A 14,546-nucleotide genomic window follows, 5' to 3' on the forward strand; every position below is an offset into this window, starting at 1 on the left:
TTTCCATGTAACTGAATGAGGAAACAGGAAGTGATAATCTCAGCCAAAATACAGGAAGTCATTTGAAGATGTCTCTAAATGATTTGCAGATATCTCTAAATGAACAAGGAAGTCATTTGAAGAGATCTAGCAATGAATAGGAAGTCATTTGCAGATCTCTCTAAACGATTTACAGATATATCTAAATCTAACCTTATCCAGGGCAACTTACAACATTTAGAGATATCTGCAAAGTATTCACAGGTATCTTTAAAAAACACCTTATTTAGATATCTCTAAATGGTTTGCAAATATCTCTAAATCATTTATCTGAAGATATCTTGAAATGCATTTAGAGATATCTCTAAATGATAATTTGGCTTGCAATACAGATAGGGGTTTTGAAGAGGAGTAAAGATGGTGTGTCTGTTGTCAGTGCATGAACACGTGTGCCATTCTTGGAAGGGTCATCTGTTAAATAATGGAAATATATTTCCTTAAGCTGTTAATGTTCGACTCTTGACGGTTAAGATATGGGAGTTAAATTAAATGCTCAGACTTTTAACTCTTTCCCTGCAAGAGTTCATGAGAAAGATCTCGGTGAGGGATTAGGCTTATTTAAAATAAATACACAAACAGAGAGACAAACGAGTAAATAAACCAATCAAAATGCAGATCTTGTTGAATACGAGCGTAACTGAATAAATAAATAAATGTAAAGGGGGGAAACAATTGAAGGGGCTATCTGCTCTCCCGATCGCAAATTGGCAGCCACATTTGCACATAGTTCTTAATATATGTGAAGCGCTTTGAGAATTGCACTTAATGAAAAAGCTTATATAAATGCAAATCGCATTCTGGACTATGGTAAACAAACTGCACAATGGAAACTGCCAAGGGTGCAAAAGCAACATGCCAGGTCAGATCACAAGATGAATGGGGTTCAGCTCACCCCCGTTGCGTCCCAGTCCTTTCACAGTGCATTGTACTGGGTTGGTCTGGGAGGAACTCAATACTGACAGGACAGTTGCTTTTTCTGTGCCAGGTGTGTGACATGTATTTGAATTAATTGTACTGTGGCTGGTGACAAGGCTTAGCTTTTTGGCCGAGACAAAGGTCAGAGGATTGAAAGACATTGTGTGACTCTGATATTAAACAATACCAGTCAATGTTTGCAGGATGTTGAAGGTAACAAACATATTCCTGCTACAACTAAAATGAATGTTACTGCTACTACTACCACCACTATTTATTATTATTATTATTATTATTATTATTATTATTATTATTATTATTATTTATTGGTGCATAGGATATGTCAATGAATAATTAAACATTACTTAATTAATTTAATTCGCAGAAATCTACTGTAGTGACTTTGGGATTTTGCCTCTAAAGCTAAATGAGTCAGTGCACTACACAACATCCTGCCTGCTCCCTCCCAGAAGCCCAGGGCACTGTTTATAATTACAGAATTTGCAGAATGTGTGATTCTACCCCAGCACATTTTCGTGACACTTATGGCTGCAAATTTATTTCACCCCTGCCGCCCCTGACCCCGCGTCTTGGAGAGATAAAGGGTGGCGCTCTGGTGCTCATTAAACATTTCTCACCACTTGAACTTAATCTAATCTAATCTATGAGTAATCTATACATTCTCATTCAAAAATTACATTTTAATAACTAACACATTTAAACTAAAAGATGTGGTGGTTATTTTATGCATGTATATTTATATTTATATATATATTTATATATATATATAAATATTTATATATATATATATATATATATATATATATATATATATACACACTTATTTCCCTCATTAACATGCAAATCAATTTTTAACTTTTTGAAATGTGTTTTTCTGGATTATTTTTGTTGTTATTCTGTCTCTCACTGTTAAAATACACCTACCATTAAAATTATAGACTTTTTTTTTACATTTCTTTGTCAGTGGGAAAATGTACAAAATCAGCAGGAGATCAAATACTTTTTTTCCCTCACTGTATGTATAAATGTCATTATTTATGTATGTACATGTTTTGGTGTATTGTTTTTGTACAGAAAGGGTTTCAAATCCTTTGTGGTTTTATCAAAAGAAGAACAAATGGAGCAAAGACAGGACCCATTCCCCCTCTCCCTCTTGTGGGAACACATGGGTCTTTACATACTGTATGCTTTTTGTCACATATTGTACTCTTGAAAGCATTAGGGAATGTGCATTAAAAACATGCAGATATATTAATGGATATAATGTGGGCCTGTAAAATGGTACACACCATTAGTCCAGTTGGCAGGTACTTAATTGAAATATATATTTGTATATATTATTATTATTATTACTTTATCCAATCTTAGTAATTAAAATGTCTTTAAACTGTTGACATGTTGGAGCTGATAGCTATATTGTTTTGCAACTTTGCAATCATGTTGAAAATTAAGATGCACACACACACACAATTATATATATATATATATATATGTGTGTGTGTGTGTGTGTGTGTGTGTGTATTCAATTAAAGAATGTTCAGGTTCACATGAAAGAGTTTTGAAAGTCATGAAACTCTAATCAGAAAAATACGTATTATAATTTAACTTACCTCTTACGTAAGTGAAAGAAACCAATAAAGCCATGGATACACATTTAGAGTTTGATATTTGCCTCAGGACCACTTTCAATCAAGTCTCCTCTATTCAAATTCAGAAATGGCCTTGGTAACTGACAATTACTGAGCTTTTTAATGTTGAAATTAAAACCTCACAAAAAGTACATTATACAGTGGGGGAAAAAAGTATTTGATCCCCTGCTGATTTTGTACGTTTGCCTACTGACAAAGAAATGATCAGTCTATAATTTTAATGGTAGGTGTATTTTAACAGTGAGAGACAGAATAACAACAAAAAAATCCAGAAAAACGCATTTCAAAAAAGTTATAGATTGATTTGCATGATAATGAGGGAAATAAGTATTTGACCCCTTCGACTTAGTACTTGGTGGCAAAACCCTTGTTGGCAATCACAGAGGTCAGACGTTTCTTGTAGTTGGCCACCAGGTTTGCACACATTTCAGGAGGGATTCTGTCCCACTCCTCTTTGCAGATCCTCTCCAAGTCATTAAGGTTTCGAGGCTGACGTTTGGCAACTCGAACCTTCAGCTCCCTCCACAGATTATGTATGGGATTAAGGTCTGGAGACTGGCTAGGCCACTCCAGGACCTTAATGTGCTTCTTCTTGAGCCACTCCTTTGTTGCCTTGGCTGTGTGTTTTGGGTCTTTGTCATGCTGGAATACCCATCCACGACCCATTGTCAATGCCCTGGCTGAGGGAAGGAGGTTCTCACCCAAGATTTGACGTTACATGGCCCCGTCCATCGTCCCTTTGATGCGGTGCAGTTGTCCTGTCCCCTTAGCAGAAAAACACCCCCAAAGCATAATGTTTCCACCTCCATGTTTGACGGTGGGGATGGTGTTCCTGGGGTCATTCCTCGTCCTCCAAACATGGCGAGTTGAGTTGATGCCAAAGAGCTTGATTTTGGTCTCATCTGACCACAACACTTACACCCAGTTCTCCTCTGAATCATTCAGATGTTGGCAAACTTCAGATAGGCCTGTACATGTGCTTTCTTGAGCAGGGGGACCTTGCGGGCGCTGCTGGATTTCAGTCCTTCACGGCGTGTTGTGTTACCAATTGTTTTCTTGGTGACTATGGTCCCAGCTGCCTTGAAATCATTAACAAGATCCTCCCATGTAGTTCTGGGCTGATTCCTCACCGTTCTCATGATCATTGAAACTCCACGAGGTGAGATCTTGCATGGAGCCCCAGACCGAGGGAGACTGACAGTTATTTTGTGTTTCTTCCATTTGCGAATAATCGAACCAACTGTTGTCACCTTCTCACCAAGCTGCTTGGCGATGGTCTTGTAGCCCATTCCAGCCTTGTGTAGGTCTACAATCTTGTCCCTGACATCCTTGGATAGCTCTTTGGTCTTGGCCATGGTGGAGAGTTTGGAATTTGATTGATTGATTGCTTCTGTGGAAAGGTGTCTATTATACAGGTAACGAGCTGAGATTAGGAGCACTCCCTTTAAGAGAGTGCTCCTAATCTCAGCTCGTTACCTGTATAAAAGACACCTGGGAGCCAGAAATCTTGCTGATTGATAGGGGATCAAATACTTATTTCCCTCATTAACATGCAAATCAATTTATAACTTTTTTGAAATGCGTTTTTCTGGATTTTTTTGTTTTTATTCTGTCTCTCACTGTTAAAATACACCTACCATTAAAATGACTGATCATTTCTTTGACAGTGGGCAAACGTACAAAATCAGCAGGGGATCAAATACTTTTTTCCCTCACTGTATATATATATATATATATATATACACTCACCTAAAGGATTATTAGGAACACCATACTAATACTGTGTTTGACCCCCATTCGCCTTCAGAACTGCCTTAATTCTACGTGACATTGATTCAACAAGGTGCTGAAAGCATTCTTTAGAAATGTTGGCCCATATTGATAGGATAGCATCTTGCAGTTGATGGAGATTTGTGGGATGCACATCCAGGGCACGAAGCTCCCGTTCCACCACATCCCAAAGATGCTCTATTGGGTTGAGATCTGGTGACTGTGGGGGCCAGTTTAGTACAGTGAACTCATTGTCATGTTCAAGAAACCAATTTGAAATGATTCGACCTTTGTGACATGGTGCATTATCCTGCTGGAAGTAGCCATCAGAGGATGGGTACATGGTGGTCATAAAGGGATGGACATGGTCAGAAACAATGCTCAGGTAGGCCGTGGCATTTAAACGATGCCCAATTGGCACTAAGGGGCCTAAAGTGTGCCAAGAAAACATCCCCCACACCATTACACCAGCACCACCAGCCTGCACAGTGGTAACAAGGCATGATGGATCCATGTTCTCATTCTGTTTACGCCAAATTCTGACTCTACCATCTGAATGTCTCAACACAAATCGAGACTCATCAGACCAGGCAACATTTTTCCAGTCTTCAACTGTCCAATTTTGGTGAGCTTGTGCAAATTGTAGCCTCTTTTTCCTATTTGTAGTGGAGATGAGTGGTACCCGGTGGGGTCTTCTGCTGTTGTAGCCCATCCGCCTCAAGGTTGTACGTATTGTGGCTTCACAAATGCTTTGCTGCATACCTCGGTTGTAACGAGTGGTTATTTCAGTCAAAGTTGCTCTTCTATCAGCTTGAATCAGTCGGCCCATTCTCCTCTGACCTCTTGCATCAACAAGGCATTTTCGCCCACAGGACTGCCGCATACTGGATGTTTTTCCCTTTTCACACCATTCTTTGTAAACCCTAGAAATGGTTGTGCGTGAAAATCCCAGTAACTGAGCAGATTGTGAAATACTCTGACCGGCCCGTCTGGCACCAACAACCATGCCACGCTCAAAATTGCTTAAATCACCTTTCTTTCCCATTCAGACATTCAGTTTGGAGTTCAGGAGATTGTCTTGACCAGGACCACACCCCTAAATGCATTGAAGCAACTGCCATGTGATTGGTTGGTTAGATAATTGCATTAATGAGAAATTGAACAGGTGTTCCTAATAATCCTTTAGGTGAGTGTATATATGCACACACCATAAACTCCAGATATCAGTATTTTCTAAATCTACCTTTGCTTTGATAACATGAAGGAGGCTCTTTTAGGATTATTAAGGCATTGGGAGGGATATTTCATCACTCCTCCATGCAGAGTCTAATCAAGAATGTTTTTTGGTTGTTTTTTCTCCCTTCACCATTTGTTTTAGACGTATCCATTTGCAGAGGGCACCTGGTTTATCGCCTGGAATAACCTTGTGTATTTCAGAATCCACCCATCTACCTATGCATTTCTAACAAGGTCCAGAGGATGCACAACAGTCCCAAAGCAGACCATCTCGGCCTCCAGGCTTCACAGTGAACATGACACTATTCAGCTGCTACTTTTCATCCACACATACCAGCCGTGCATTTGGTGCAAAAAACCCTAACAATTGGACTGCGTTTCTCCCCTGTTTTTCTTTGAAAGTAATAAAAGAAACTAAATTGAAAATGGATTTCTGTGTACACAACAGAAGAGAGATAATGGTGAGAACCAGGGGAGGTAATGAGAGGGATGAAAACACATTCAAACAAGGTGTGCAGAAGGCAGGGGGGCCTCCTTGCTGAAAAGTCGGCATCACTATCAGTACAGATCACTTGATCAAAATATAAATTAATGCAAATATGTATTTAAAAATATACACATATATTATCAGTAGTAGTAGTAGTAGTAATAGTAGTATTTTGTTTTTGTTGTTGTTAATAATAATAATAATGATAATAAACCAATAATTGCCAATTAAGATGTATATATTTCAAGTCCCAGAGCAGTTTTTGCAATCTTAACCCAAACATATAATATTCAGAAAAAATATAAATTCAGCTAAAGTGCTAAATTACTCTTACATACACAAGCGCAAATGCAGCACTGACTTAAACCACAGCATCACGGTTTACAAAGAGATAAAGTCATCATAACCTTGATCCCCATTGCGGACCCAGTCCAGGACAACTCCTACTAACGCATACATAACATCCCCAATAACCACCTCAGGGGGCTCAATATTTTTCCATTACAGTTTTCCTTGGAGCCTCTGTCACGAACAGTGTTTTCTATGATAAGGGTACAGATTTGCAGATCCATTTGTTCGAGCCTTTTAGAAAGAAATTTGGCAAGCAGGCAGCAGTGTGGCCTTGAACCAGGCAACAAAGTCATTACTCTGCGTCGACCAGCTTTGTCATTCCCATGATATCCTTTCAGTTCTTTTAGAGTTTTTTTTTTAAACCATTTTTTTCCATTAAAAAAGGCAGGCAAGTGGATTCAGGGAGGAAATATGTTTAAACCTGAAGAACAGTCACAATTGCGTACAAGGCACAAAAACCAAATAACCAAAACAACAACAGGAAAATATATATCCACATCACAACAACTAACTAAATAAAATTACTGTTTTACTTCTAGAATGCATTTGGTGATATTCTTAACATTCTTTTTGTTAGATCTCACACAAAAAGACCGCTGCCATGATTGAACTGTGGTATTGTGGTCTAAGGAAGCAGAATCCACAGTTACCTTGGCGGGGTCTGAGGCACTGATTACCCAGGTGCAGTTGGCATTGTTGTCATACTGGACAGGAAAGTTGGGCGACGTGATGATTCCACTGGGGCCCCGTAGTTGACCCCCACACATTGGGGCTGCAGGGAGACAGAAAAAGAGGAGAGACGAGGCGAGCGGTCAGCATGGACATAATCAAAAAATAAAAAATAAATAAATGCACTGCTTTCCACATAAGTTTCCAAAAAACTAATATTTCTACTGTAAAGCAAATCTCGCAAGCATCTTTCTTTAATAAAGCAAAACACATAGAAGACTAATACATTCGTACACATGAATACTGAGATGCCGTTCTTTTATTTCACCCCTTCGACAACAAGCTACTGAATTCATATGCTTCTGAACCTGAGTGCATGAACCACTTCCAACAACCTTTCAAGACCAGCTGAAGGACAACTCTCGAATCTGATTAATAAGCATGGTTCACATCAAGACATTTATTTTCTTGTGTCATTGTTGACCTCTAAAAACATTTTAAGCACTACACTACTATTAATGGAGGGGAAAACAATATATATATATATATATATATATATATATATATATATATATATATATATATATATATATATATATATATATATATAGTTGAAGGTAATTAAAGTTGCAGACTGCAGATCAGCTTTTAATGAGGGTCCAGTGGGCTAAATTAAGCCTTCCAGTATTACTAATGACGAAAGGTGGAAGGACAGGGAAAGTGGACAGCTGTTTGAAGATGTATGAAAGGGAGATTATGCTTCAGAAAAAAAGTGCAATTTTTAGAAGGAATTTTCACCTTCAGTAATGTTACTTGTCATAAACTCATTATTTGAGTGAGCTCTTGCTCTGAACTAGAGATATTCCTTGTGAAAGTTTGAAACATTTGTTTTTTTAACGAGCTTCAGTCAGAAGAGAAGTTAGCAGTAGTCTTGACTCATATCCTCTGTGCAAACAGTAATTTAGTGTCAAGTAATGCATGGATGCATATTTATACACACACACACACACACACACACACACACGTGTAGGGTGGTTGAACACCCACTGTCCCACATCTAAGATTAATTTAAAACAATGAAGGAACTGAATGCGTGTTTCAATGACCACAACAAAAAAAGTTCCAACCTCACTCAAAACCATGTGACTTCACCATGTTGTGAACCTTTATGGACCCAAACTATTCACTAAGAAAGGTGTCTAATGCACAGACCATATTGTTTTTATGTGGTATGGTTTCTAAATTTGGCACTCTAACCAACAGTGACAGCTGACGTCAAGAAAAGGCTGCCACCATCCCAGCCAGCCTAACGCACAGTAACATTATTGATTTTGTTCACAAGATGCTTGTTCAAGTTCTGTCCAATGCTAACCTTTCTAGGTGGCAAAAGGATCAGCCTCACTAAGATAAACCAGAGCTGGATTTCATAAAAAGCACAATACAAAGCAGGGCAACTCAACTGAACTGCAAAGACGAAAAAGAGGAGAAAAAACACCTATCTGGGATTATCCAGGGATTAGCTTTAAGAGGAGGATCTTTACGAAATCCAATGTGGTTCTCGTATATAAAGCCCCCATAGAAAGGAAAAAAAAACAGCTCCCCTTTAAAACCGATAAACTCCTAACATCTTAACTGGTGCGGACAGCAGACCGGCGTGACACGTTCCGAACTTGCTTCTGACTGTGGAACAGCAGGCAAACTGTGGTCATGCAGAGCTTCAGTCCTACAGATGAGATATGTGTCTGTAGTCAGCGGCCAAAGAACATGTTAATTTCGACTCATTAATTAAGACACCAAAACATGTGATAAATGAAGGGAGATCTCAACTGGTATTTTATTAAGCACAAGACCACACAGCTCTACGGGATCAGAAATGGAGACCTCAGGGTCTGGGAAAGGAAATGTTATGAGCTGACAGTTAATCAATCTCATGGATGTCTTTCTTGCTGTTTTATATATATCGAGAGGAGAGAAAAAGGAAAAAAAACTAAGATTTGTGTTTTGTGTGATCTGTGTTTTGACTAGTTGCCAGTTTTTTTGACAACCACCCTAATCAATAAGCGGCATCCATACTTATTTAAGTATGTTTGTTTGTTTTTTGTGTTCAAGGACTGCATATTGTCAAAGGTGGCTGTGACTATGTTTCTTCCACAATTTCCTAATTAGCAAAGTTTCCCCACGGCTCTAAATAAGCAAAGGTGAAAAGAATGAGACTGCTTTTCTGTGTTAGTCAATAATGAGGACAAATAATTCTGCTGTTTTTGCTTGTCAGATTAAATGCTTATTATCTGATTTATTTTGTAAAGCACTAGAATTAGGCAGTTTAAAATGGAGCCCACCCCCTTTGCTATAAACCCTGCTGCACATTCAACACAGTGTCTGAAAACAAATCTAACCCAGCTCTCGACATGAATGTAGTGCATTCTGAACAAGCACCTGCAGAGGATCAAACACAAAGATTCACAATCAGACACATCGTATATATATATTGCATTGTCCTTCTCAAGAGTGACAGCAGGCAGTAGCATGAAATCTCTCAACAGTTTTAAGCAACACTGTTCTATAGCACACATTATTTAAATAAATACATGAGGTTTATATACAGCCTCCCCAAAATGTTTCCACTTGTTCGATCTACAGCTTCTCTTTTCCATGTCACGCCTGTAAAGTTATTTCATCTTCCCATCTTAAACACTTTTTCAAGAGATGTTTGGGTGAGATTGTCTCCCTGATGTAGTGCTTTGCAGATCTTGATCTTGTCAGTGTCTTGGTGGAGTTGGATTGTTGATATAGCATTATTGTAGATATATACAATAACAGTTATATAAGGTTTCTGCAATGTTTTGATTTCCTAGCGCTCTGATCACTTGAGCTTGTAAACATTGAATCAAATGCTTTCTTGTAGTCAATAAGGCACAGAGGAAGCGTGTGTATCTTTCCACATTCCAAGCTTGTGTATCTTTCCAAGTTCTTGTACAACTTGTATATGATCCATATATATACATGGAGTTCTCTTGGAGTTCTTTTCAGACAATATGATCATGCATTTCATTAACTTGTAGCTACACAGCACACTACACTTTGGTAGTATTGCTCCCCTCCTGTCTATTATCCGTGTCAAAACAATCTCTTAATCCCCCAATCTACCCTCCCTACCTCAGCTCGAATGGGCTATACAAGCACTGCTGAGCAGAATTACTGCATCTGTTTGCAAAACTCCCTGCAGAGGAAGTTAAAATACAGCAATGCAATAAGTACTTGTGGCATGAAGTACCCTTTAGGGATTTCAAGCAAATTACTTGTAAGTTGTTAGTTGTAAGCATTCTTAAAAGAGGGGAAAAAAAAGGCAGGGGGAAAAAGTTAGACAGGTTTAATAAATTAATTAATCAAAATCATCTCGAGTTAAATAAGAGGATTAGAGGTCGAGATTGCCATAAAATTTTGCTCGCTGTGCATTCCCACTAGGCTCCAGTGGAGACCAGATAAGCTGTTGGCTTACTTTGTCTCCTTGTCGTAGAAAATTATGCTAGGATAATGCAATCCTGTCTATCTGTATCTGTTGGCTTGTGCTCATTTTAAACCTTTGCATTTCTACAAATCAGGCATTGTCATCCATCCGTCACTGGGAAGTTGTACACGCCCCCGCTTTGGATTATTGAATGTAACAGTGTGTGTAAAGCATAATTTTATATAATATAGTATATCAATGTGCATGTCCTCCCACCGACCTAGCTTCCTTTTCTTCATTCTCACCTCTCTCAGATGCTGAAGTTTCTGCTCTCCTCCTACGTCACAAACCCACAACATGCGACCTGGACCCTCTCCCTTCTCGTCTCTTCCAAGCAACCGCTCCTGATCATCTCCCCTTCATCTCCTCCCTCCTCAACTCCTCACTCCTCTCTGGCTGTTTCCCCTCTGCATTTAAACAAGCTGCTGTCATCCCACTGCTCAAGAAACCAACCCTTGATGCCACCTCTCCTCAGAACTACCGCACTGTCTCCCTACTTCCCTTCCTCTTCAAGACTCTCGAGCGGGCGGTCCACCCGTCAGCTCTCGGACTTTCTGTCCCAACACTCACTCCTTGATCCTCTGCAATCCGGCTTCCGCACAGCTCACTCCACTGAGACGGCTCTCCTGGCTGTCACTGACTCCCTCAGCTGTGTTCGGGTGGCCTCCCTCTCCTCAGTCCTCATCCTCCTTGACCTCTCTGCAGCATTTGACACTGTCGATCACTCCATCCTCCTCTCCTGCCTCGCTGACCTTGGGATCTCTTGGACTGCTCTCACCTGGTTCTCCTCCTACCTCAGCGACTGGTCCTACCAAGTGACATGGCGAGGCTCCTCATCCACCCCCCAACCTCTCCTCACAGGTGTTCCCCAAGGCTCCGTCCTGGGCCCGCTCCTGTTCTCTCTCTACACTCGCTTCCTGGGCCCCCTCATCGCTTCCCATGGCTTCTCCTACCACTTCTATGCTGATGATGCCCAGATCTTCCTGTCTCTTCCCTCTTCTGACGCTCTCATCCCCTCTCGCATCTCTTCCTGCTTGTCTGCCATTTCCGCCCGGATGCACTCGCACCACCTCAAGCTCAACCTCTCCAAATCAGATCTCCTATTTTTCCCCCATTCTTCCTCACCTTCTGCTGACCTCCCCATCTCGATCCCCTTGGAATCCACCACACTCTCTCCTTCTTCTTCCGCTAAAAATCTAGGAGTCTCCCTCGATCCTGTGCTCTCCTTCTCCCAGCACATCACCACACTGACGCGCACCTGCAGATTCTTCCTGAGCAACATATGCCGGATCCGCCCCATCCTCACCGACTACTTGACTCAGCTACTCGTCTAGTCACTGGTCCTCTCTCGCCTGGACTACTGCAACTCCCTCCTGGCCGGCCTGCCTGCATCCACTACCCGCCCACTCCAGCTCATCCAGAACTCTGTGGCTCGTCTGGTATTCTCTCTGTCACGATTCGCACACGCTACTCCACTGCTCCGCTCCCTCCACTGGCTCCCGATAGCGGCACACATTCAGTTCAAGACACTGACCCTCACCTACCGCTGTCTCGACCACACTGCACCAAGCTACCTTCAGTCACTCGTCTCTCCATACATCCCCTCCAGACCACTGTGCGCCTCCATTGCCAGAAGGCTAACTCTGCCTCCTCTCCACTCCCCTTCCTCCAGAGCCGCTCCTTCTCATCCCTGGCCCCTAAGTGGTGGAACGACCTGCCCACCGAAGTCAAAACGGCAGAGTCCTTGACCTCATTGCGGCGCTTACTCAAGACGCATCTCTTCCGACAGCACTTGTAATATTAGTCCTCTATCCTTGCTAGATAGCACTTCAGCTTATTATGCTCCTCGCGTTCTTGATTGTTTTCCTCCTTGCTCCCTTTCCCGTAGCCCTCGTCTGTAACCCTACATCTTGACAGCACTTAGCTTTCACCGTCCAGGATGTAGGAAGTCTCTTACTGCACTTGTGTAAATTGTAATTGGAATTTGTAAAATGTATTATTTTGAATTGCTATGTTTTAGCTAAAATGAATTTGATGCCTTGTACTTCTCTGTATTTTTTCACTTATGTTGTAAGTCGCCCTGGATAAGGGCGTCTGCCAAGAAATAAAAATAAAATAAATAAATAAATAAATAATTAAATAATAATAATAATAATAATAATAATAATAATAATAATAATAATAATAATTATGTAAGTTCATTAACGGCAGCAAAATGCCCAGTGTAGCTCTACTTAATGTAACAAGGTAGTGACACATGGCAAAAGGAAATGGATTGTGTTTGATATAAGTGTGTGTTTATAGACCAGGCACACTTCATATGTACTGGTCCTGCTCTGTACTAAGCACTCGGCACAAATTCAATTTGCTCTCGAGATCGGGGTTTAGAAAACATTTTTCTCTATCAAAGCTGGATTTTTTTACTGTCACTTGCCATTCATCTTCATGTTCTCACCTTGTTCTGACAGGTAATCAAAATAATAAAACAAACTCCTGACAGTTACGTATTTGTAAAATAAATTAATTAATAAAAGCAACCTTCAAAAAACCTTGGAGGGGAAAATATATATATATATATATATATATATACACATCCCGGGTTTTGCTACAACGGTGTGTTTGGGTTCATCTTTGCCTTCATTTGTCTGCCTTTTCTCAAATCCTGCGCCCTTTAACTCAATTACATCAAGACAAAGGGAACATTTTTCTTTATTACGATAAGCATTTCTTATAGATTTATCAAAGATTAGACAGTAAATTACCCATATGGCTGGAAGGATGGATTGAAAAGCAATAAGCACTGAAGTGATAGAAAGACAGTTACCACTCCTTTTACAATCACACTGTTAAAATAAGAATAAGTGTATATTCTCTCTGTTGCTCTATCTCTGTTTGTTGGTGTATCTATCGATCTTTCTATCAATCTATCTATATGTATGTATGTCTATCTATCTGTATTTCTGTGTGTGTGTGTGTGTGTGTTTGAATTAGTCACAGCAAAATTCACAGAAATAGAACAGACAGTCAGGCCACAGGCAGATTTTCTGCCTCTCTGCTCCTCGTCCCTTTAGGTGGGTTTTAGACGCAAGCATGACTGCAAAGTGCTTGGAAATCGTTTAATTTGTAAGCAGAATAACATCTTATGTCTGAGAAAAGAACATTTGCATGTAGTCTCTCAGAACATTGTCTTCTACATCTCACATCATAGCTCACGCCTCACGCTAATTGAGAATTTAACTATTTCCTTACCCCTGCAGAGCGGCCGGTCGTCACTCCAGCCCACGTAGCTGTCTGTCACACGCAGACAGGTAATGCTCTTGGAGCCCTGCAACTCGTACCCCTCATCGCAGGAGAAATGCACAGTGGAGCCCCGCCTGGAAGAGAGAGAGAGAGAGGGAGAGGGAGAAAGGGAGAAAAAGAGAGAGGGAAAATTTGACTTGTTAAATGAGAATTAACCACATTACTTTTCTGTCATGGTTTATGGTTTAAGGGTGTGCATTCTGAATAAATACATCTATATATATTTATATATTGTGGCATGGCGTGGGCTTGGCTTGCTGTAATACGGGGTCGTTTAAGAGGATTTGGCAGTGTCGTCTTTAAGAGTCTGTTCTGTGTTCGTTTTCCTTGGGGGAGTTGTCCACCAGAAAGGGATCGTATTCCATGGAGTCAGTCAGTCACTTTAATTTCTCTCCTCTCATCAACTTGCTCCCTCGTTTCTTGCCCTCCTATTCACCCTCCGTGTTTTTCCCCTCAGGTACTTTGCGATGAGTGTTGTCGTCGGCGAGCTTTTATGCCGGAGCTTGATGCCGCACAGGTGTGTGTTTTTGATTCGGCCCGACAGGTGAGTGTAGAAGGGAAGATGGGGAAACAGTACGGTCCTAAAGTACCTCCCTTTGTG

The 14,546-nt window shown here is 40.6% G+C and overlaps 1 protein-coding gene across 1 annotated transcript in view; it reads right to left on the reverse strand.

Annotated features, from left to right (window-relative positions):
* Positions 1-14,546, reverse strand: part of csmd2 (CUB and Sushi multiple domains 2) — a 289,324-nt gene that overhangs the window by 107,632 nt on the left and 167,146 nt on the right. Inside the window, exons 9-10 of the mRNA XM_066717247.1 lie at positions 13,895-14,019; positions 7,119-7,240 (exon numbers count right to left, since the gene is read on the reverse strand). Of these exons, the coding sequence (XP_066573344.1) occupies positions 7,119-7,240; positions 13,895-14,019 (247 nt within the window). The remainder of the gene's footprint in view (positions 1-7,118; positions 7,241-13,894; positions 14,020-14,546) is intronic.

Source organism: Amia ocellicauda, chromosome 11, assembly GCF_036373705.1.
Source record: "Amia ocellicauda isolate fAmiCal2 chromosome 11, fAmiCal2.hap1, whole genome shotgun sequence".
Classification (NCBI taxonomy): domain Eukaryota; kingdom Metazoa; phylum Chordata; class Actinopteri; order Amiiformes; family Amiidae; genus Amia; species Amia ocellicauda.